Raw genomic sequence first — 25,132 nt, 5'->3', positions numbered from 1 at the left:
ACCTTATGTCATATCTTTCTAATGATTTGATGCCTTTTTGTACCAGCAGAACCAGACCACCTCCTCTGCCTATCTTCTTATCCCTCTGATACAATGTGTAACCTTTGAGATTTAGCTCCCAACTACAACCATCCTTCAGCCACGATTTAGTGATAGCCACAACATCATACCTGACAATCAAGTACAGCAAGATCATCCACCTTATTTCTTATACTCCGTGCATTGAGATATAACACTTTGAGTACTGTTTTCTACCCTTTTTGATTCTGCATCCCTAATGCAATGATACTCACCCTGTTGGCTGCAATTTTCTCCTGTCATCTGCCTGCCCTTCCTGGCAGACTGACTGCATATTATCTTTGCTTTTTTACCATCTGTCCAATCCTGAGTGCCTTCACTCCAGTTCCCATACCCCTACCAAATTAGTTTAAACCCTCCCCAACAGTTCTAACAATCCTGTCTATAAGAATATTGGTCCCCTTTGGGTTCAGGTGCAACCTGTCACTTTTGTACAGGTTGTTACTCTGCCACAAGTGATCCCAATGATCTAATAACCTGAAGCCTTAAGGTGAATACTAACCCCCCCCCCCCCCATTCTGACATGTCTTTTTCACTCTCTAATTTATTGAAATAAAATTTACTTCTTGCCTTTAAATTTACTTGTCACCTGAATGATATTTTTCTCTTTCACTATCAGTGAACTCCCTGTCTGTTACCTAGATTTATTTCAAGAGCAGTTTCTTTGAGCTGATAACAGAAATCTATGTGCATACAGCAGAATTCACCAGTTTTGCATTAAGAAATCAACTGATATTGTGGAGCATTCTTAGAAAGGTCTATTTTGATCAGTCCCATTGAAGGAATAGTTCTGCAGGTTGAGTTCCCCTTATCTGAAATTCTGAAATCCGAAATATTTTTGAATGCTGACATAACATCACAAATGGAAAATCCCACAAAGTGCTGGGAAGGTTCCCAGGAGATGTACAAGGGTCTCTGCACACCACTGAAAGCTCTGAGAAGTGACCTCATTTATGTAATGAACATAAATTAATGAGTATCTTGATCATGCATTGAAAGAGTCGATTTATCAGCATTGGCGGGAACATATGCCATTTAATGGTGTGCTGATCATGAAATGAGCAAAGAGCTATCACAACAAACTGGAAATTGAAGGTAGTTATGAAAATTCAGAAGCTGGTTGCAGAAAAGGAAAGGCAATGGCATTAAATTTTGAAAGCTTCTGCAGAAAACAGGAGAGAAATTAATTGAGTTTGTTAGGATCATTGCTGATGAATATCTAATACCTGAACAAGTCTACAATCCTGATTGTTTTTATACCTTAAATTAACTTTAAAAAAGTAAAATACAGATACAATTGTACTGTAACCTTTTACTCAAAACATGGCATGTAGGTGGAGACTGAAAGCTTGCTGTTGTTTGTTGTTAATTGCCAATTCAGATATTCTCTCGATGCTGCTGTGCTGCTTTTGTTAACCTGAACACATGGTATTTTAATTATATTAATGGTAAATAATAATTTTTTACTGTTAAGTATATATGTGTGATGTAAGACTAAGTCTGCCGACCGACATGATGGCGATCCCAAGCACAGCGTCTACCTTCTGTCACCTGAATACAATGAAAAGATGCAGAAAGAAATGAAAACAATTGAAATATGGAAATAAAAGTTAAGAGGAATGGAAGAAAATTAAAAAGAATCTGAAAAGTAGCAAAAGAATATGAGTGATGTTAAAATGGTAAATTGGTATATTGGTTTATTATTACCACATGTACCTAGGTACAATGAAAAGCTTGTTTTGTGTAGCATTCATACAAATCAATTCATTACAACAGTACATTGAGGTAGTACAAGATAAAACAATAGCAGAAAACTATAGAAAGTGCAGTACAGGTAGAGAAATCAAATCAAAGGTCATAATGAGGTGGATTGAGAGGTTGTGAGTCCATTTTATCATACTAGGGAACCATTTGATAGCTTTATAACAGTGTGATAGAAACCATCCTTGATCCTGGTGGTACGTGCTTTCAGGCTTCTCTATCTTCAGCCTGATAGGAGAGAAAAAGAGAATGTCTGGATTGGCATGCGAATTTTGATTATGCTGGCTGTTTCAATAAGGCAACGGACTAATCTGGTTTCTGTAATGTGCTGAGTTATGTTGCCACCAGAAAGTGTGTTGTCATTTGCACACTATCCCCAGTACATTCTTAGGTGTGTTAGCTATTAACACAAACGACACGCTACATGTTTCAATGTACATGTGATAAATACATCTAAATCTGTGTCTACAACTCTCTGCAGTTTCTTGTTGTCACACCAAGCCATGATGCATCTGGATAAGTTACTTTCTACAGTACATCAACTGAAAAAAAAAGTGAGGTCAAAGGTGACATGCCAGATTTCTTTAGTTGAGGCGCTATCGAGCTTTCTTGCTTGGGACACTATATTGAGTGCCATGCAGAATTAATGCAACCTTACCAAAAGTAATCAAGCAAATATTTTCTCACTCTCTATTAAAGTTCTCTGGTATAGTTCTCATGAGATACCAGAGTAAAATATTTAAAAACTTACTTAATCTAAAAAACAATTTATTAGTCTCTTATTTTTAATTTGTTCCATGCATTATTGTTTAATTGATGGCTTTTGTTTATCTAGCTGAACTCTTTGAAAAAACAACTGGAAAATAAGAACATCTCTGCTGAAGAACTGAATCAAGAGGTATAGAACTCAAAAATATATAACATAGTTGTGTGAGGAATATAGTCCTAGGAAATTCTACATATGTACAGTTTTTTTTAAATGGGGTGCAGTTAAAAATGGGTTTAACCTAGTGTAGAGCAATTATGTCAGCTTTTCTGCACCTCCTTGCACCCTGTGGGGAATTGACTAATTGCCACTGGAATATTTATTAGTGTAAGGAACATTTTTACCAGCATTAAACATTCCCATATAAAGCCAACAATAGACAAATGCCCAATGTTCATTTCAACTTCACTCCTTTGAAAACTGATGATTGCTTACCTATAGACCAACCTTTACTGACTATCTTTCCCTACGTGCAATGTAAAGAACAGCTACTCAAACTACATTAGTTGAACACACTGAGATCCCTCTTCCCCACAGGTTCAGATGTTAATCTGGAGCATTTCAGATTGTTCCATCAAAGGTGAAAAACATTAGTATTCAATTACTGAACTGTTTGAAGGATAAAGCTTTTCATTCCTTCTCTCAATTCCTCTGTCTCCACTGCATCTGCTCCCAGGATGAAGCTTTTCATTCCTTCTCTCAATTTCTCTATCTCTGCCACATCTGCTCTCAGGATGAGGCTTTTCATTTCAGAACAAAGGAGATGTCGTCCTCCTTCAAGGAAAGGGGCTTCCCTTTCTCCACCATCAACCTCCATTTCGCACATGTCTACCCTCACCCCATCCTCCCGCCACCCCACCAGGGATAGGTTTCCTCTTGTCCTCACTTACCACCCCACCAGGGATAGGTTTCCTCTTGTCCTCACTTACCACCCCACCAGCCTCTGCATCCAGCACATAATTCTCCATAACTTACTGCCATCTCCAGTAGGATCCCACCACCAAGCACGTTTCTTACCCTACCCCCAACTTTCTGCTTTCCGCAGGGATCGCACCCTATGCGACTCCCTTGCCCATTCATCCCACCACACTGAACTCCCTCTTGGCACTTACCCTTGCAAGTGAAACAAGTGCTATACCTACCCCTATACCACCTCCCTTGCTACCATTCAGGGCCTCGATCTGTCTGGCAGAACTTGACCTCAATCTCAATAATTTCTCCTTCATCTCCTCCCACTTCCTTCAAGCAAAAGGTGTAGCCGTGGACACTCGCATGGGTCCCAGCTACGCCTGCCTGTTTGTTGCCTAAGTGGAACAGTCTATGTCCCAAACCGGTGTCTGATGTCACTTCCCAACTTTTCCTACACTACGTCTACGATTTCATTGGTGCTGTTTCCTGCAGCCATATGGAGCTTGTCTTCATCAACTTTGCCTTCAACTTCCACCCTGCTCTCAAATCTACCTGGTCCATTTCTGATACCTCCCTTCCCTTTCTTAATCACTGATTCTATGTCTGGAACTTATCTACTGATGTGTACTATAAACCCACGGACTCTCACAGCTACCTGGAGTACTTGTAAAAACGCCATCTCTTCTCTTAATTCCTCCGTTTCCACCACATCTGCTCTCAGGATGAGGTTTTACATTCCAGTACTAGAGAGATGTCCTCCCTCTTCAAAGAAAGGGGCTTCCCTTCCTCCACCATCAACGCTGCCGTCAGCTGCATCTCTTCCATTTCACGCAGGTCTGCCCTCACCCCATCCTCCTGCCTCCCCACCAGAGATAGGGTTCCTTTCATCCTCGCCTACCATCCCACCAGCCTCCACATCCTGCACACAATTCTCTATAAGTTCCAGCATCTCCAATGGGATCCCACAACGAAACCCATCTCCCCCCCCCCCCCCCACATCCTGCTTTCCTCAGGGATCGCTCCCTACGTGATTCCCTTATCCATTTGTCCCACCCAACTGATCTCCCTCCTGGCACTTATCCTTGAAAGTGAAACAATTGCTACACCTGCTCCTATACCTCCTCCCTCACTACCATTCAGGTCCCCAAACTGTTATTCCAGGTGAGGCGACACTTCACCTGTGTGTCTGTTGGGGTCATCTACTGTATGTGGTGCTCCTGGTGGGCCGCCTATATATCAGTGAGACCTGATGTGGATTGGGAGACTGCTTTGCTGTGCACCTACATTCCAACTGCCAGAAAATTGGGGATCTCCCAGTGGCCACCCATTTTAATTACATTTACCATTCCTATTCCAACATGTCATTCCATGGCCTCCTCTACTGCTGCAATGAGGCTACACAGGTTAGAGAAGCAACACTTTATATTCCATCTGAGTAGCTTCCAACCTGATGGCATGAACATTGATTTCTTGAACTTCTGTTAATGGCCACCACCACCACCCCTCTCCCTTCACCATTCCCCTCCCCTTTTCCCTCTCTTACCTTATTTCCTTGCCTGTACTCTCTGGTGCTCCTCCCCTTGTCTTTTTTCCATGGTCTTCTGTGCTCTCCTATTAGATTTCCCCCTTCTCTGGCCCTGTATCTCTTTCACTAATCAACTTCCCAGCTCTTTACCTCCCCTCCCCTGGTTTCACCCATCACCTTGTGTTTCTTCCTTCCCTCCCCCCACCTTCTAACTCTGACTCCTCATTTTTTTTTCTCTAGTCCTGAGGAAGACTCTCACCCAAAACATCGACTATTATCTTTTCCATAGATGCTGCCTGGCCTGCTGAGTTCCTTGGAGTTTGTGGGTGTTGCTTAGATTTCCAGCATCTGTAGATTTTCTCTTGTTTGTAACTGTTTGAAGGCATAGTTTGAGATTCTATATTTGATGTAATTTGTCAATTGACTTACGTTGAAAAACTAGGACATGTTGATATTAAGTAAGAGGTATTTGATTCCTTGGAAGACATTGAGGTGGACACTACGAGAGGAAAGAAAGGAGATTTCTGAGGCCTTGATTGTGATCTTTGAATCATCTTAAGCTACAGGTGAGGTCCCACCAGACTGAACTGTAGCCAACGGTGTTCCTTTGTTTCAGAAGGACAAAGGAAAAATTTGATGAACTTCTAAACCAGTGAGTTTATAATTGTCAACAGTAGTAGGGAAATTATTGGAGGTGATTCTTATGGACAGTACTTATTCACATTTAGAAAAATGTGACATATCAAGGGAAAGTTAGCAGGCATTGTGTGGGACAGTTCCAGTCTCATAAAATTGATTGAGTTCTTTGAAGAACTAATGAAACTGATGGACAAGGGTAGACAGAGAATAGCAGATTCTTTTTAATTTGGACAAGTGTGAGTTGGAGTATTATGTGCAGTCTGGTGGCCACATTAAGATAGAAGGCTTTAGAGAGTGTGCAGAAGAAATTCACCTGGATGTTGCCCGGATTGGATGGAGAAGTTATAAGTAGTTATAAGTACTTATAAGTTATAAGTAGTTATAAGGAGAAGTTAAACAAGCTTAGATTGTTTTCTCTGGAGTATTGGAGGCTGAAGGGTGAACAAACAGATGTATAAAATTATGAGAGAAATGGATAGAAAAATAGGGTAGATCAAGTCTTCCTAGGACTGAATTGCAAATACTAGAGGACATAGGTTTAAGGTGAGAGTGTGGAAGTTGTGGTAAGGCAAGGGTTAAAGACAACATCAAGTTGACGATGACTGCAGAGGTGCATAGTCAAACCCACACAAGGAAAACCTTTGAAGTGAGATTGCCAGAGCAAATCTTGCTTACTGCAGACGACAGGTGAGAATGACTGAGGCAATGTGTAATCAACCTAGAAGAATATTGTTTCCCTTTACAATTTGATGTGACAGAGACAGATGAGATAGGAATAACATGAGGATGTGAAATATACCCAACAACTAAGGGACAATTGCTTTAATAACTTCAAAGTATCATCATGACTTTAAACATCTCTATTGTGAATAATGATTGATTTTGAAAGTAAGGAATTCAAGCATCTACAATTTACCAATATCCATAACTGATAAAGCAATTCTGTATGAAAATAGCAGTTTTCTGATCAGCCTTCAGAACATTGTGGGTGACATGGGCCATGCTGTTCTCCTTATGCACAAGTAAAATAAAAATATGTTTTAGTCATAAGAATGCATGTGTTCTAGTCCTAGTTATTCTAGTTATTTTATTATTGGCAATGACAAGAGGAGTAGTATTCAAAGATGTTGAAGGCAAGTTTTTTATTTACACAAAGTGTGGCAGGTGCCTGAATGTCCTGGATGTGAGGGCTGGTAGAAGCAGATATAAAAGCTGCATTTGACAGGCAACGAGACAGGTACAGGCAAGGAGTAGAGGCATACTGATCATGTGCAGACAGACAGGATTGGCATCATGGTTAGCTTACCTATGGTGATCTGAAGGGCCTTTTGCTGTACTGTATTGTTCTACGTTCTATATTAACTGCTAATAACAGGTGGAAAAAGAAGTAATAGCAGAACAGTCTGCTTCTGGGTGGTTTTTATGTGTTTTTATTCTTTTGTTAGGGTTCATTATCTGCATAATCAAATCACCATTCACAGTACGATGATGATAAACGATAATGAATAATAGACTTAGAGCATGGAACTACGACGTTTTGGCCATTACATATACTTGGCTGTCACAAGAGCAGGAATGGCTGTTGGTTAGTAAGGGATTTCAAAAGGTGTGGGGGTGGGTGGTAAAGAGATGGGGGATTGGCATAACTAATCAGGAATAGTATCACAGCTGCAGAAAGGGATGGCATTGTGGAGAGATTGTTTACTGCATCAGTGTGGGTGGAAGTCAGAAACATAAGAGGAACAATTATTCTATTGAGATTGGCATTAGCAGTGGACTAATTGATTGGGATTAGCGGTGGACCAGTCGATTCACAGAGAGAGAAAACTTTGCACAAGTCGGGGAGAAGAGTTTAATAAAGGAGTGTTTTGCAGGCTCAGTGCGTTAGTGGCAGACAAATTGATATGCGATTTATTAGCAGGAGCAAATAAAAGTAAAGCAGGGTCAAAGCGGAATGGCCATTGTGTGAGTGGACCAGTGTAGGAGTGGGAACTTGAGGCTTTGGCTCAAGAGGTTTTGGCCGGGAGGCACAGGTGAGTAGTAGGTAAGGCTTTTGGAGTGGTTGAACAAGAAGTCACTAAACTAAAGCTAATCAAATCAAGTGATGTGCTGTAGCTGCATAATGTGGGAGCTGGTGGACCCTATTGTGGTTCCTGGTGACTACATCTGCAGCAAGTGCTAGCTGCTTGAGGAACTCAGGCTCAAAGTTAACAATCTGGAATCTGAGCTTCAAACACTGCGGCACATCAGGGATAGGAAGAGTTACCTGTATTCTCTGTTTCAGGAGGTAGTCATACCTATTAGATAAGCTGTCTCAAATTCAGACTGTGGTCAGGGACAAGAGGGTGTGACTGTGAGGGAGGCAGGCAGATCCAATAGATAGTGCTGGAGGAGCCTCAGCCTTTAAGCTGGTCCCTATGTGGATGAGAGTAGGGGCTGTAGGAAAGATGAGCAACCTAACTGTGGCACTGTAGTTCAGGAAGCCATTCAAGAGGGTGGAGACAAGAGAAATAGAGTGGTATTTGGGGGATAGTATAGTCAGGGGAATAGACAGAGTTCTCTGTCGTGACTATAGAGCGTCTCGAAGGCTGTGTTGCCTGCCTGGTGCTCAGGTTCGGGACATCTTGTTTGACCTGCAGAGGAATTTGCAGTGAGAGGGTAAAGATCCAGTTGTTATGGTTCATGTGGGTGCCAACAACATGGATAGAATGAGGAAAGAGGTTCTGCTGAGGAAATTTGAGCAACTAAGGACTAAATTAAAAAGCAGAACCAAAAAGGTGGTAATCTCTGGATTCCTATCTGAGCCACATGCAGATTGATATAGGGTCAAAAAGATTAGAGAGTTAAATGCGTGGCACAAGGATTGGTGTGGGAGAAGTGAGTTTGAATTCATGGGAAATTGGCACCAGTATTGGGGAAGGAAGAAGTTGTACCAATGGGACAAACTCCACCTGACTGTGATGGGACCTGGATCTGAGCGAATTGCATAACTAGGGCAATGGATAGGGATTCAAATTAAATAGTAGGGGGTGGGTTCAACAGATTGGAGAAGTATGAATAAAGTAAAAGAAAAAGAGAAAATTGTGGATAAAGATAAACTAAAAGCAGAAGATAAAAACGAGAAAAGTAAGAGTGGAGTGAAGCAAAGGTCAAGTGCAAAAGAGAAAAAGATAACAAGATATTTAAAACACATTGAGTGTAAGGGCAGTTTATCTGAATGCCCATAATATTCGAAGTAAGATCAGTGAACTGTTGCACAAATCAGTAGAAAGAGATATGATTTAGTGGCCATTACAGAAACATGGTTACAGCATGGAGAGGATTGGGAATTAAATATCCAATGATATCAGGTAATACAGAAGGATAGGCAGGAAGGTAAGGGAAGTAGGGTAGTTCTCTTAATTAAAGATGGCATCAGGGCAATAGAGACAATATAAAATCTAAGTAGCAGAATGTTGAATCCATCTGGGTAGAGATTAGGAATAATAAAGGGAAAAAATACTGGTGGGATTTGTCTATTGGGCACTGAATAATAACATTACAGTGGCACAGGTAATAAACAGAGAAATATCATGAGGAGAATGGAACAGCAGTTATCATAGGGGACTTTAACTTGCACATAGACTGGGTGAATCAAGTTGGTGGAGGCTGTCTTGAGGACTTCATAGAATGCACCCATGATGGTTTTCTTGAACAGCATATTACTGAACCTACAAAGGAACATGCTATCTTAGATCTGGTCCTGTGCAATGAGACAGGTAAAATTAGTGATCTTGTAGTTAGGGATCCTCTTGGAAAGAGTGATCACAGTATGACTGAGTTTGTCATACAAATGGAGTTTGCAATAGTTTGATCAAAAACCACTGTATTATGCTTAAAGAATGGAAACTACAATGAGATGAGGGACGATTTGGCTAGTGTAGACTGGAAACACAGGCAATATGGTGGGATGTTTGAGGAACAGTGGAAGGCTTTCAAAGAGATTTATTGTGGTGCTCAACAAAAGCATATTTCAGTTAAAAGCAAGGACAGTAAGGGTGGGAAGAGTCAGCCTTGGATAACTAAGGAAATAAAAGAAGGCATCAAACTAAAAGCTTGTGTGTACAAAGTCACCAAGAGTAGTGGAAAACTGGAAGATTGGGAAGACTTTATAAAGCAACAAAGAACCCCAAAGCGAGCAATAAAGAAAGCGAAGATATTTTATGAAAATAAACTAGCACAAAATATAAAAACAGATAGTAAAAGTTTTTATAATTATATAAAGCAGAAAAGTGTGGCTAAAGTAAATGTAGGTCCCTTGGAGGGCGAGAAGAACAAATTGATATTGGGTAACCAGGAAATGGCAGAGGCTTTGAATGACTATTTTGTGTTGGTCTTCATGGTGAAGCACATGGTGAAGGGAGATGTTATGGATGCAGTGAGAGGTGAGAATCTCAATACAATAGCTATCACTAAAGAGGCAGTGCTGAGCAGACTTGTGGGCCTGAGGATAGATAAGTCCCCTGGTCCTGATGGAATGCATCCCGGGGTACTGAAAGAAATGGCAGAAGTTATTATAGTAGAAGCTTTGGTGATAATTTACCAAAATTCTCTGGATTCTGGACCGGTCCTAGCGGATTGGAAGATGTCAAATGTTATGCCACTGTTCAAAAAAGAATGTAGTCAAAAGGTAGGTAACCATAGGTCAGTTAGTTTAACATCTGTAGTTTGAAAACTGCTTGAAGCTATCATTAAAGAAGAAGTAGCGGGGCATCTGGAAAGAAATGGATCCATCAGGCATACGCAGCATGGATTCAGCAAAGGCAGGTCCTGTTTGACAAACTTATTGGAGTTCTTTCAGGATATAATGAGCGCAGTGGATAGAGGAGAACAGATGGTCATTATTTACTCGGATTTCCAGAAGGTGTTCGATAAGGTGCCACATAAACGACTTATCAATAAGATAAGGATGCATAGAGTTAGGGGTGACGTATTAGCACAGATAGAGGATTAGTTAACTAATAGAAAGCAGAGAGTTGGGATACATGGGTATTACTCTGGTTGGCAATCAGTGGTGAGCTGTGTGCCGTAGGAGTCGATGTGCATTAACGATCTGGAAGATGTGTAGTGTATCTAAGTTTGTGATTATACTAAATTGAGTGGAAAGGCCATTTGTGCAGAAGATATGGATAGTCTGCAGATTAAGTGAGTGGGCAAGGGTCTGACAGATGGAGTAAAACGTTGGTAAATGCGAGGTCATCCACTTTGAAAGGAAAAATAGAAGAGCAGATTATTATTTATTATTATTAAAATTATTTAAGTGATAAAAAATTGCAGCATACTGTTGTGCAGAGTGACTTGGGAATGCTTGTGCATAAATCACAAAAGGTTGGTTTGCTGGTGCAGCAGGCTATCAAGAAGGGAAATGGAATGTTGGCCTTCATTGCTAGAGGGATTGAAGTTATGAGCAGGGAGGTTTTGCTGCAACTGTACAGGGTGCTGGTGAGGCCGCACCTGGAGTACTGTGTGCATTTCTGGTCTCCTTACGAGGAAGGATATACTGACTTTGGAGGCAGTGCAGAGCAAGTTCACCAGGTTGATTCCAGAGGTGAGGGGATTAGACTATGAGGAGAGATTGAGTCTCCTGAGACTGTAGTCACTGGAATTCAGAAGAATGAGAGGAGATCTTGTAGAAACATATGAAATTATGAAAGGGATAGATAAGATAGAGGCAGGAAAGTTGTTTCCACTGATAGTTGAGACAAGAATTAGGGGATGTAGTCTCAAGTTTCAGGGGAATAGATTTAGGATGGAGATGAGGAAGAACTGCTTTTTCCAGAAGGTGGTGAATCTGTGGAATTCTCTGCCCAATGAAGCAGTGGAGACTACCTCAGTAAATAATTTTAAGACAAGGTTGGATAGATTTTTGCATAGTAGGGGAATTAAGGGTTATGGGGAAAAGGCAGGTAGGTAGAGTTGAGTCCATGGCCAGACCAGCCATGATCTTATTGAATGGAGGAGCAGACTCGACAGGCCAGATGGCCTATTCCTCCTATTTCTTATATTCTTATGAATATTCTATAGACCCACCCTCTCCCCATCACCCAACAGAGACACTGAGGAACAAATGAGAGGCAGATTTTGGAAAGGTACAAAAATAACAGGGTTATTGTCATGGGTGGCTTCAACTTCCCTCATATTGATTAGCACCCCCTTACTGTAAAGGGTTTAGATGGGGTAGAGTTTGTTTGGTATATCCAGGAAGTTTCGTGACACTATTTGTAGACAGTCCAATGATAAGAGAGGCCTTGCTGGATCTGGTGTCAGACCTCTTGGTGTGTGAGCGTTTTGGATACAGTGACCACAACTCCCTAGCCCTTACCATAACCTTAGAGAAGGTTATGAGCTGACAGATATTCCTTAGAATACCTTAGGATTAATAAAGTACTTGTCCAATAATTAGTGTGCACTTTGTATCTTTGTCCTCTTGTCCCAAATGATCTGGTGCCCCATGCTATGCAAATTGAAACTATGTTCTCAGAGACCATTCCGTTTGACTGAACATTGTCTGGAAACTATCCTTGCCTGCATATTATCTTAACACGTGCCTTGCCACACCATTTGCATGTCCTTAAATATATAGACGTTCAACTGCTGTATGGAGGAATGTTGATTCTTTGCCTGCACTATGTAGTGTTAAATCATTTCCATATCCCTTGCTGTAAAACTTTGCACCTTAACTATTCCAGTGTCATACAAGCCAGAACCTACTTTTGTAACACCAAATTTAGAACCATGCATTAATTTCTCCAGTTTTATTTGCCCAACTGCCTCAGGTAATATTCCAGAGATAGTTACCTTCAAAATTCTGTACCTTTATTCAGTGCCTAGATACTCAAGCAGACAATACAGTAACTAATTCTATGCCCTCCATAAAAGTTGATGTCTACAGGTATCACAGTGACAGGACCTTCTCCCACTTACTGCATCTTCTTCTCTAATCCTGAGAGACTTCTGGTTAATAAATGTATCCACTCTGCAGCCTCTGTTCTCCTTGAAACCCACTGAGTAAACCTCAAATCCAGCTAACAGCTGCAAACGGTGCATCTAGCATTCTAGAGTTTTGGTATTCTCTTCTTTCTTATTGCTACATTTATGACCACAGACAAAATCAGGAAACACTATCTTTAGGGTGACATCCCTACCCCACTGTACAGAATTCCCAGATAACTCTCCTACATCATGATTTATCACTTAACTATAGCTCGGTCTTTAGTTCAATAACTGAGACAAAGCTTTTAGAGTAATAAATACTTATCACAGAAGAGTGCATGGTGTGCAAGAGCTCCCTTTTGGTGCAGCTGTGACATATGAATTGTCCTACTATCCTTAATGCAAATTAATTAAATGAGATTATTTTACGTAATAAATGATTGCCCATATTTATATATTCTTATAATCTAATCGAAGTATGTGTTTTTAAACTTCGTCTTCTCTGTTGGATGGCACACCAGTGCTGGAAAGTGAGCGTTTTTAGGGTAATGGATGGGCTTCCAATGAAAAGATTGCTTCATCCTAGATAGCATCGAGCTCCTTAAACACAGTTGAGATTGCAGTCATGCAGGCAAATGGAGACTGTCATGTTGCTGACCTATCCCATGTACCTGGTAAGAAGTCTTAAGGTTGAGAGTAGATGATTCACTTACCACCTGTCCTGCCCCTTGACCTGCTTCTGTAAATACAATGTTCAGTTCAGATACACTGTCCAAGTTCCTAAGCAGTAGTACCTCTTTCAGGATGCTGATTGGTAATACTTGGCAATGATAATTCCATTGAATATCAAGGGTAGGTGGTTTAACTGTTTCCTATTAATGGTCATTGCCTGTACTTGCGTGGTGCAAATGTTATTTATCAGTTATTAACAGAAATTAAGCTAAGTTGAAACAAGCTAGTATGGTGTTTTGATAATAAAATCAAACTATCGTTATAATATGACTTTTGTTCTAAGAAATAAAAATTACTTACACCCGTTGTCAATTCTTGCTTGAATTTTGTCCAGCTCTCGTGCCATGCAGCTGCACAGAGATGCAAATGGAAATGAACATACTGCAATTGTTAGCAAACATCTTATGAAGTAACATATTTGGTACAGCTTATCACCGCCAATTGTAAGGAAATTAGACTTAGGCAACAAATGCTAGCATTTAGAAACATAGAAACATAGAAAACCTACAGCACAATACAGGCCCTTCGGCCCACAAAGTTGTGCTGAACATGTCCCTACCTTAGATATTACTAGGGTTACCCATAGCCCTGTATTTTTCTAAGTTCCATGTACCTATACAAAAGTCTCTTAAAAGACCCTATCTCCACCACCATTGCCGGCAGCCCATTCCATGCACTCACCACTCTCTGCATAAAAAACAACTGTTTTATTACACCTTTCCAGGATCTGTTTCCCTATCTGTTCCCTGATATCCCTGTTACTATTAGGCGGCCTGTAAAAAACACAGAGTAGAGTTATTGACCCCTTCCTGTTCCTAACCTCTACCCACAGAGACTCCGTAGACAATCCCTCTATAACATCCACCTTTTCCGCAGCCGTGACGCTATCACTGATCAACAGTGCCATGCCCCCACCTCTTCTGTCTCCCTCCCGCCCTTTCTGAAACACCTAAAACCCAGCACTTGCAGTAACCATTCTTGCCCCTGAGCCATCTAAGTCTCTGTAATGGCCACCACATCATAGCTCCAAGTACTGATCCACGCAGTTTCCAACCACAACAGACATCCCTGTCTCTGTAACCCCTCCAGACGCTATCAAGCTCCCTCTCTCTGTAACAGTCTACAACCCCAATACACTTCCCAGTCTCTGTAACAATCTGCAACCCTAATAGACCACCCTGTCTCGTAACCCCCTCCAATCCTATTGCCCTCCCAGTCTCTGCAACAGTCTGGAACCCCAATGGACATCTGTGTCTCTGAAACCCCCTCCTGACTCCTGTAGACCTCCCTCTCTCTGTAACAGTCTGCAATTCCAAAAGATCTCCGTCTCCGTAACCCTTCCATCCTCTATAGACCTACCTGTTTCTGTAACCCCTCCAACCCTTATTAACCTCACTGTCTCTGAAATCCTCTCCAGACCACTTCCAAATCACCTCTATTGTAGTGAGCAATGTCATATAAATGAACAGAAAATTATGGCTGTTTACTCTAAAACCTCTTCATATAACTCTGTGTCATTCTTTTCTGTGACAGTACTCGTGTTGAGTTTTACTGTAATATAAGTACATATAGAGAAGCTGTGCTTTTGTTAATAAAGTGACCCTAGGTATAGGACTAAATTTGGTTGGCATGTGCCTTGCAGCTTCCCAAAACATGTCCAAACATTATATCAGGCTTCACATCAGACCCACAAAAATAATTTTTCACCTTTCATTGTATTTCTTTATATTCATGTTCATGGGCAAACAGAAAGTGCTTGCTACAATCCTTTACCTTGCTTCATGTGTATGAATTTTACCTGAACTTTTGTTCAGCATAAAACATGTATTATTATTCTGCTCATTCATATTTATTATTTTATTCATTCCTCTTAATAGAATAAGAGTTTGAAAAAAAAGTTTATGGAAGAAACTAAGCAGTCTAGTGTTTATAAAACTGAGGTATGTTTAAGTATTTAATGAAAGTTAATTTTATTTGCAATAGTGGAAAACTGCTGGACTAAGTAATGTTAAATATCTCTTGCTCCTGGGGTTTGAATTAAACCCAGGCTAAAAGACTGAAATTCTTATGTTTTCTGTACAGTTTTGTTTTCCAGTTGTCAACAGGTTTCAAATTTTATTTGATCACTATGACAGATATGTGGTCAGTGGTAAGATAGTCCTTAGAAGAATATTTGCACTACACTGTCACATCTAATATATTGAAAATGAAAATGATTTCTGGACTCATAGGAAATGTCTGTGCTTATTCTTAGAAAAAAAAAAGCTATTCAGTGGTCCCAAATATCTCTTATGTTCACAAAGTATTACATTTTTTTTCAACTCTCCATCCTTCCACATCCTACAGACCCCACCCCCACCCTTAAAATATTAATACATTTTCCTTTTAAGTGTTGTTTTTATGTCTGATCTCACTGCCTTTGTAGATAGGAGATTTGATATCATGGTGATTTGATTTGCAAAAAGCTTACCTTACTTTCCTATTGATTCTTTTATTATCATCTTAAATCTATGGCCTCTCATCTCTTTTGCCAACAGAAACATTTATATTTATCAAAACTCCCTTTAATATTGAATACTTTTAAGAAATATTTCTTTTACCCTCTTTTCTCTTTGGAGAGCAATTCATACTTATCAAACAAGAGACAAGGAAATCAGTGGGACAACCAAAGTCCGTGGAGGGGCATGACAGCCCAGATTCCAATATCTGCTGTATCTTGCATTTCTATATTTATCAAATCAATAATTGACTTATTATTCTTGCTAGTTTAAGTCCCTATCCCTTTATCCAAGAACTCCATATCCTTACAATGTACTCCGGCTGAGGTTTAATTGGTGACTTAAAATGTTTTGTACTCTAAACCTGTATTTATAAAGCCAATGTTTACAAGAATAATTAAAAATTAAAGAATTGCATAGTTCCTGGTATCTGGCTCCAATGTAAGATTAAGTAGTATAAACTTGACCAAGATTGTTGAGGTAAGATTCCACCTCACAGTTCACATTCTTCTTTTAGTACAAGTAAAAATAATTCCACTGAGCATCATGGGGAAATGCTTGAACGGTTGTAGATGGTCACTGCTGGGCACTTGTGTAATATGATGGTAATTTGCCTCTTATTATCCCAAGAATGAGAGTTATGAAAACCCTTTTTTAAATCTGGGTATGAATTGCCTCCTTGTTGGAGTCATGAATCACCAAAATAGCGAACTCAGTTGAATTTAAGGTAATTCGGCAAACCCTAACAGCACATTTAGGCTCTTCTACTTCCTCCGACTGTTGCTAAACAAATTTCAAACTGTGAACTCATTGTAGTATCCATCATAAATATTTGGAGTAAACTTTGCAGGATAAGTACTACCTAGCAGAAGCCTGAACACTTTTGAAAAACAGTTTTGTAGCTGGAATTTGAGGGCCTACCTCAGAAATGCTATCCCAAGGATCACTGGATACTTAAATGTCATTTGTGGGAACCCTACAAGAGGTTGTGGGTTTTCTTTATTAGTTTTTCAGGATCTGGGCATCACTGGCAATGCCAGCATTTATTACTGTAATTGCCTCTAGGAAGCTGTTAGTGATCTGAATGTTGAACTGCTACTGTTCTTCTAGTTAAGAAACTCTCACAGAGTTTTAAATATGGAATTCCAGCATTCAGATGGAGTGATAATGAAGGATCAGGAATGTATTTCCAAGCCAGGATAGACTAGGAGGATACCTGCAGGAGGTAGTTCCCATGCCCCTGTTGCCCATGTTCTTCTTGGGAATGTAGTTGCAACAGCTAGTTAAGTTATTACTCTGTGTACCATCCTCAAAGTTCATTGTAGATCCACAGAACATTCTGTAAACTGTACACACTGTACAATACACACTGGTAGTGGAGGGAATAACTGCTTATGGTGGTAACAGGGCACCAATTGACTGAGCTGCTTTATTTTAGATGGTATTCAGTTTTTTGACAGATGTTGGAGCTGCACTTATTCAAGCAAGTGGATAATACAGTGGATTCTGGTTGATTGGTTCATATTGAAACCAGTACATTTTGGCCCCATTGGCCAAAGTTTCATGGAAATAGTTCAAAAGGTATAAAAAAGTACAATTTGCCATTTAACTGAGGAACAAATTATGTATTTAAATAAAATACAAAATATATTAGAACACTATCAATAGTACAACAGTACTATAAAACTGTATTAGTTCCTTTTAGTTATCAACAGTAGAATTCATCTCGTGTATGCTACCATGTTCTTTTAATTGATTGAAAATAAACAAAATCAGTGTGGCCACCTTGTGCAGATAATGACTGTCTTCATACAATACTTTTGATGACTGCATCCTCCAAATCTTCATTTTCATTGTAACGTTTAAGATGATTGTCTATACCTTCAAATTCTTCACAGTTCTTAACTCATTAAGTAGTGAGTTGTTTCATTTTCATTCCAAGCCATTTCTGGCATAACCAAGCCTGAATGGTTGAATTCGCAGTAAGCAAAATAGTTCTGAATTATTGTAATGTTTATTTCTTGCAAATTATCAGTGACCAATATCATTGCTTTTTGAACGCAAACCCACGCAATGATTTAAAAACTTCACTCTCAACACAGTGTAGTGTCTAACACTCACACAAGTCACATAACTGACACTAGTTAGAAACAGTCTTCTGTCCCAATTAAATGGCATAGTGTCCCAAATAAATGAAGGGAATCATGGCAATTTTCTTGATTAGATTTTTTTCTTTATTAATTGTCCCTTATAAGCAGCTGCTCTGATTAACCGATGGCCCAGTTAATCGGAATCCACTATATTCTCTAAAATTCTTGATTAGTGCTCATGGATGTTCGAAAGTCTTTGGGGAGTCGGAAGATGAATTACTCATTGCAATATATCAGCCTCTGACTTGATTTTGTAGCCACAGTGTTTATGCAGCTGATGCAATAGCTGGATTCAGCATCCCCTGGATGCTGATGATGTTGAAGTTAATGATGATGATGATATTGCACTGAGTGTCAAAGATAGGTGGTTAGACACTTATTAGAAATGGTCATCATCCCCCACATCCACTGCAATCTGTTGAAAACTCCTTTAACATCCTCTAATTTCTCCAACAATTCTTGCTGGCTTCTCAAACTACCTAGGTTTCTGATTGTACTTTTGTAGCTTAACAGGGTGAAGTTAAGTGTCAGCTACAATACAGTGTCATTGTATTATAGTAATAGAATAGTCCATTTGACCCCTAGTGTTTATGTGCCAAAACTGGAACTATTTTAGTTACTCCCACTTTCAAGTTCTTGGTCTATAATATTGCAGTTTAAAGCATTCATCTATGTATGTTTTAAATGTGAGGGTTGTTTTATTCCTCCATCACCATTTCAGACATTCCAGATCCCTACCTCTTTTTTGACTGGGAGAGTATATCCTCAACTTCCTTCTCATCCTTCCACTAATTAACTTTATATCCTCTCTCTGGTAAGAGAAATAGTTTTCTTTAAACTTGTCTAGACCATTCGTAATTGAGTACAACTCAGTGGAATATTCTCTCAGTCTCTTTTCTACCACGGAAGGCCCAGTTAAGTGAGCTGCCCTTTGTACCATAATTCTCCAACGTGACAACATCCACAAATCACTTACCCCATTTTATAGTATTTTTTTCCAATAGTATGGAGACCAGGACCTAATAGGAGTGGCCTGAAGGTGTTTTGTACAGTTCTGGGAAGAGTTTACTGTTGTTATACTTTAATAAACATTAGTATTCAACAGTTTCTTATCTGTCATTCATTCCTGCAATGTTCAGTGGTCCATAGACATGCACTAAAAAATTCCTTTATTTCTTTATATTATTTGCTACATTAAAATTTATTATCAAATCAAGTTTAATTATCATTCAAGTATACATGGATACAACCAAATGAAACAGCGTTCCTTTGGGGCCGAGGTGCAAAACAAGGTGATCTTCATCAAGGGAGTGGATATGGAAGTCATCTGGGACTACAAATACCTGGGAACTAACCTGGGTAATAAATTGGAGTGGACTGGAAGTACAGGGGTTCTGTACAAGAAGGGACAGAGCTGTCAACTTCCTGAGGAGGCTCTGGTCATTCAACATCTGCAGTACTATGCTGCAGATGCTCTACAACTCAATGGTTGCCAGTATTCTATTCTATTCTGTAGTCTGCTGGGGCAACAGGGTGAGAGCAGCTGATGCCAAGAAGATCGATAAGTTCATCAGGAAGACTGATTCTGTTCTGAGGGATGGAACTGGATTCCCTGATGATTGTATCTGAGAGGAGGATGCTGCAGAAACTATGGGGCATAATGGATAATTCCTCTCACCCAATCCATGACATACTAGACAAACAGAGGAGCACCTTTAGTAAAAGACTGATTCCACCGAGGTGCACCACTGAACACGACAAGAGATCCTTTCTCTCTGTGTCTATAACTCCTCCTTCAGTATATGGTTTCTTTGCACTTCTGTATCTTGCACTGTTAATTTTTAATGCACATTTTTTTGTACCTCAATGTTTACATTTTGTATTTTAAAGTATATGTTTCTGACTGAGCAACCTTGCAACAATAATTTCCTTCAGGATAAATAAAGATTTATCTTATCTTATACATGGCACATTCAAAATAGCAATCCTCAGGATTGATAGCACAATCATTGGTGACTGTAGAGGCCAATTCTGGATTTGCAGACTCTGGAGCAGTAGGGACAGGAGAACAGCTGGGACGCAGCACTTGGGTAGTAGGATTCTTACTGTGTCTCCTCTTCTCTTCAGCAGTTGCTCTTCTGGATTCCTCAAAATTCTTGGCTGCTCTATAGATCAGCAGTCTCTAGTGGTCTCTGTTACAAGCCAGCTGCTGCCACTCATTGACCGCAATATTTGCCTGAGAGAGCTGCTGCCTAGATTGGTCTTTGTACCTCTTGCGGGGGGCACCATGATCTCTCTTTCGGTAGCCTGGAGTTGCCCATGTGAGGCACGTGGGCTGACCAGTGGAGCTGCCTGAGTAGCAAAGTGACTTCAGTGCTTGGAAGTTGAGCCTTCTTCAGGACCACATTGTTGGATACACGATTCTGCCAAATGATACCCATGATAGAGCAGAGGCAGCGTTAATGGAAGTGCTCAAGTAACTAGATTTGCTAATGGTACAAGACCCAGGCTTCGGAGTCATGTAGCAGTGTTGTGAGGATGGCAGCCCCATACACCTAGATTTTTGTGGACAGATGCAACTAATGGTTCTTCCGCACACATTTCTGGAGGCACCCAAAGCCACTTTTGGCTCTGATGAGTTGATTGTCAACATCCCTTACTACTGTAGCCTGTAGCATCGTTGACGATGACACTGCCTAAGTAGGTGAACTGCTCAATCGTTGTGAAAGGGTGGTTGTAACTGGTGATCTGAAGTGAGTTGTAAACACCAGTAGGGGGATTCTGTTGAAGGATCATTGTTTTTTTCAGACCGACTGTTAACCAAAAGCCCATGCAGCCTTGGCAAATTGAGTGACTGCTGCCTGTAGCACATCATCCGTACATGGTAGCTCAAGAATGGGCTCTTGCATGGTTTTTGTTACGGTGAGAAGGTGGTGGAGTTTGAAGACAGTGCAAACTGAATATAGATGCTATCCAAAGTGGTCTCTTCCACTTCCCATAGCATCGTGCTGAAAAAAATGGGAAAGAGCGTTGATGCCGAAACAGCCTTGTTTCACGCCAGTACTGATGGGGAATGGATCTAACAGGCCATGGTTTTGTTTAACCTGACCGCTTTGGCTTTCATGGAGCTGCTGCAGGATGGTGAGGAATTTAGTGAACAGCTGAGCTTCGACAGTATCTTCCAGAAATCATCATGGCTGACTGTATCAAAGGCCTTGGTCAAACAATATACACTGCGTAAGTCATTATGTTCTGTTCACGACACTTCTATATCTAGCGCAGGACGAAGATCATGTCAGATGTACCTCTGTTGCTCTGATTCTCTGTGGGTTTGCCTTCAGCAATGGTAGGGATGATTCTATCCAAGAGAATTCTGATGAGGATCTTCCCTGCAGTGCACAGCAGGGTAAGAACATAAGAAATAGGAGCAGCAGTCAGCCATCAAGCCTGCGCTGCTATTCAACAAGATCACGGCTGATCTGTCCATAAACTCAGCTCCATCTACCTGTCTTTTCCCCATAACCCTTAATTCCCCTACTATGTAAAAATCTATCTAATTGTATCTTAAATATATTTAGTGAAGAAGCCTCAGCTGCTTCCCTGGGCAGAGAATTCCACAGATTCACCACTCTCTGGGAATAATTTTCTCCTCATCTCCGTCCTGAATCTTCTCACCTGAATCTTGAGGCAATGTCCCCTAGTTCTAGTCTCACCTACCAATGGAAACAACTTTCCTACTTCTATCTTATCTATCCCTTTCAAAATTTTGTATGTTTCTATAAGACCCCCTCTCATTCTTGTGAATTCCAGAGAGTATAGTCCCAGGTGACTCAGTCTCTCCTCATAGGTTAACCCTTTCATCTCTGGAATCAACCTGGTGAACCTCCTCTGCACTGCCTCCAAAGCCAGTATATCCTTGCTCAAGTATGGAGACCAGAATTGCACACAGTAATCCAGGTGCATAGTTTTCCAGTACCCTGCATAGTTGCAGCATGACCTCCCTGCTCTTGAATTCAATCCCTCTAGCAATGAAGGTCAACAATCCATTTGCCTTCCTAATAACCGGTTGTACCTGCAAGCCAACTTTTTGCAACTCATGCTCAAGCACTCCCAAGTCCCTCTGCACAACAGCATGCTGCAGTCTTTCACCATTTAAATAATAATCTGCTGTTCTATTATTCCTTACAAAATGGATGATCTCACATTTACCAGCGTTTTATTCCATCTGCCAGACTCATTTAACCTATCAATATCCCTCTGCGGACTCTCCACATCTTTTGTACAATTTGCTTTTTCACTCAGTTTAGTGTCATCACCAAATTTTGCTATGCTACACTCAGTCCCCTCTTCCAAATCTGACTGCCAACCAGAGAAACACTCATTTATACCAATTCTCTACCTTCTATTGGTTAACCAATCCGCTATCCATGCCAATACACTTCCTCCGACTCCTTGCATCCATATCTTATTTATAAGTCTCTTGTGCCGCAACTTATTGAACACCTTCTGGAAATCCAAGTACACGACATCCACCTGTTCCCCTCTATCCACTGCACTCATTATGTCCTCAAAGAACCTCCATTAAGTTTGTTGAACAGGACCTGCCCTTTCTGAATCCATGCTGCATCTGTCTGATGGAACCACTCCTTTCTAAATGTTTCGCTATTTCTTCCTTAATGACAGCTTCAAGCATTTTCCCGACTACAGATGTTAAGCTAACTGGCCTATAGTTGCCCATCTTTTGCTTACATCCTTTTTTAAAAAGTGGCATGACATTTGCTGTCTTCCAATCCACCAGGACCTGCCCAGAGTCTAGAGAGTTTTGGTAAATGATTACCAACACGTCTGCTATAACCTCCACCAATTCCCTCAACACCCTGGGATGCATCCCATCAGGACCAGGGGACTTAACTACCATCAGGCCCTCTAGTTTGCTCATCACTATCTCTTTAGTGACAGTGATTTTATCGAGGTCCTCACCCCCCATTTCATCCATAACATCATTCTTTGGCATATTAGACGTGTCCTCCATCGTAAAGACCAACACAAAATAGTCGTTCAATGTCTCAGCCATTTCCTTATCACCCAATATCAATTTCTCCTTCTCATCTTCCAAGGGTCCTACATTGACTTTAGCCACCCTCTTCTGCTTTATATATTTATAAACACTTTTGCTATCTGTTTTTATATTTTGTGCTGATTTACTTTCATACTCTACCTCCCCTTTCCTTATTTCTTGTTTAGTTGTTCTTTGTTGCTTTTTAAAGTTTTCCCAATCCTCCAATCTCCCACTACTCTTTGCGACTTTGTACACATGAGCTTTTAATTTGATACTATATTTTATTTCCTTAGTTATCCAAGGCTGGCTCTCCCCACACTTTCTGTCCCTACTTTTGACTAGAATATACTTCTGTTGAGCACTGTGAAAAATCTCTTTGAAAGTATTCCACTGTTACTCAACTGTCCTACCAAAAGCCTGTGCTCCCAATCCACATTAGCCAACTCTTCCCTCATCCTGTTGTAGTCTCCAAGCATAATACACTAATTTTAGATCTAACTATTTCATCCTCCATCTGTATGCGAAATTTAATCATACTATGATCACTCTTTCCAAGAGGATCCCTGACTACAAGATCGTTAATCTTGCCTGTCTCGTTGCACAGGACTAGTTCTACGATAGCATTTTCCCTTGTAGGTTCACTAACATGCTGTTCAAGAAAACCATATCAGATGCATTCTATGAAGTCCTCCTCAAGACTTCCTTGACCAACCTGATTCACCCAATCTATGTGGAAGTTAAAATCTCCCATGACAACTGCCATTCCGTTCTTACAAGCCTCAGTTACTTCTTGGTTAATTGCCTCTGCCACTGCAATATTTTTATTAGGTGGCCTATAGACAACACCCACCAGTTCTCTTTACTATTCTTAATCTCTACCCAGATGAACTCAACATTCTGCTCCATATATCTTATATCGTCTCTCACAGTCACCCTGATCTCATCTTTAATTAAGAGTGCCACCCCACCTCCTTTGCCTTCCTGCGTATCTTTCCATATTACCTGATACCCTTGGATATTTAATTCCCAGTCATCTCCACCTTGCAACCAGGTTTCTATAATGGCCACTAAATCATATGCCTTGGTACTGATCTGTGCCACAGGTTCACCAACCTTGTTTCTAATACTACAGGCATTTAGATACGGTGCCCTTATACTCATTGTCCTTTTAGAATTGAGTGACCTATGTGATTTTTGCTTTTTACTTTTATGCACTCTACTCTTACATTTTTCTAACACCCCTGTAGTTTGAGCAATCCAATTTCTCTCCTTTGTTCATGTACAGGGAGACAATTACAGCATTGTGTAGGTCATTTAGGACTGAACCTTTCTCCCAACAGAGTGTGAACAGGTTTGTGAGTTCACTCAGAAGAATATCTCCACCCATTTTGTATCCTTCTGCTGGGATCTCATCAGTGCTTGGGGCTTTATGGCATTTCAGCTTGGAAAAAGTGGCTTTGACCTTGTCTAGAGTTGGAAGGTCATTAAGCTTAAGCCTGACCTCATGTTGGGGTACTATTTCAATGGATGCTTCTTGTACATGACGATTATCCCCAAAAAGGCTCTCATAGTGCTACCACCTCATGATGGCTTCCTTGTCTGCCAGCAGGTTGGAGCCTTCGGATGAATGTAGAGGGGCTTGAATCTGATGAGTTGGACCATACATGATTCTCAGTGATTTGTAGAAGGCTCAAGTGTTGCCACTGTCTGCATAGTACTGTGTTTGTTCTACTAGGGCAGTCCATCAATCGTTTTGCATCTGTCTCAGTTTGGGTTAGAGGGTGCTGCATGCAGCTTTGTATTCTGTCTTGGTCATCAGGTCTAGACAGCACCACTTAATAGGAGGAGTGTTTCTTCTGGAGCAGGTTCTGAATTTCAATGTCATTTTCATCAAACCAGTCCTTGTTTCCTCTTGAGGAGTACCCAACTACCCGATAGCTGTATCTTGGATGGCAGTCTTCAGGTACTCCCATTTCTTTCCTGTGTCAGAGTTTGCGCTTGGGGTGCCTTTGCTGTCCACTTTCTGTCTTAGCTTGATCTGGA

The 25,132-nt window shown here is 40.5% G+C and overlaps 1 protein-coding gene across 1 annotated transcript in view; it reads left to right on the top strand.

Annotated features, from left to right (window-relative positions):
* Positions 1 to 25,132, top strand: part of sycp1 (synaptonemal complex protein 1) — a 275,829-nt gene that overhangs the window by 163,756 nt on the left and 86,941 nt on the right. Inside the window, exons 23-24 of the mRNA XM_073055277.1 lie at positions 2,675 to 2,737; positions 15,260 to 15,322. Of these exons, the coding sequence (XP_072911378.1) occupies positions 2,675 to 2,737; positions 15,260 to 15,322 (126 nt within the window). The remainder of the gene's footprint in view (positions 1 to 2,674; positions 2,738 to 15,259; positions 15,323 to 25,132) is intronic.

The sequence above is a fragment of the Hemitrygon akajei genome, chromosome 8 (genome assembly GCF_048418815.1).
Source record: "Hemitrygon akajei chromosome 8, sHemAka1.3, whole genome shotgun sequence".
Lineage (NCBI taxonomy): Eukaryota > Metazoa > Chordata > Chondrichthyes > Myliobatiformes > Dasyatidae > Hemitrygon > Hemitrygon akajei.
Note: the sequence above shows the minus strand (reverse complement) of the source record. Positions and strands in the feature narration are given on the sequence as shown.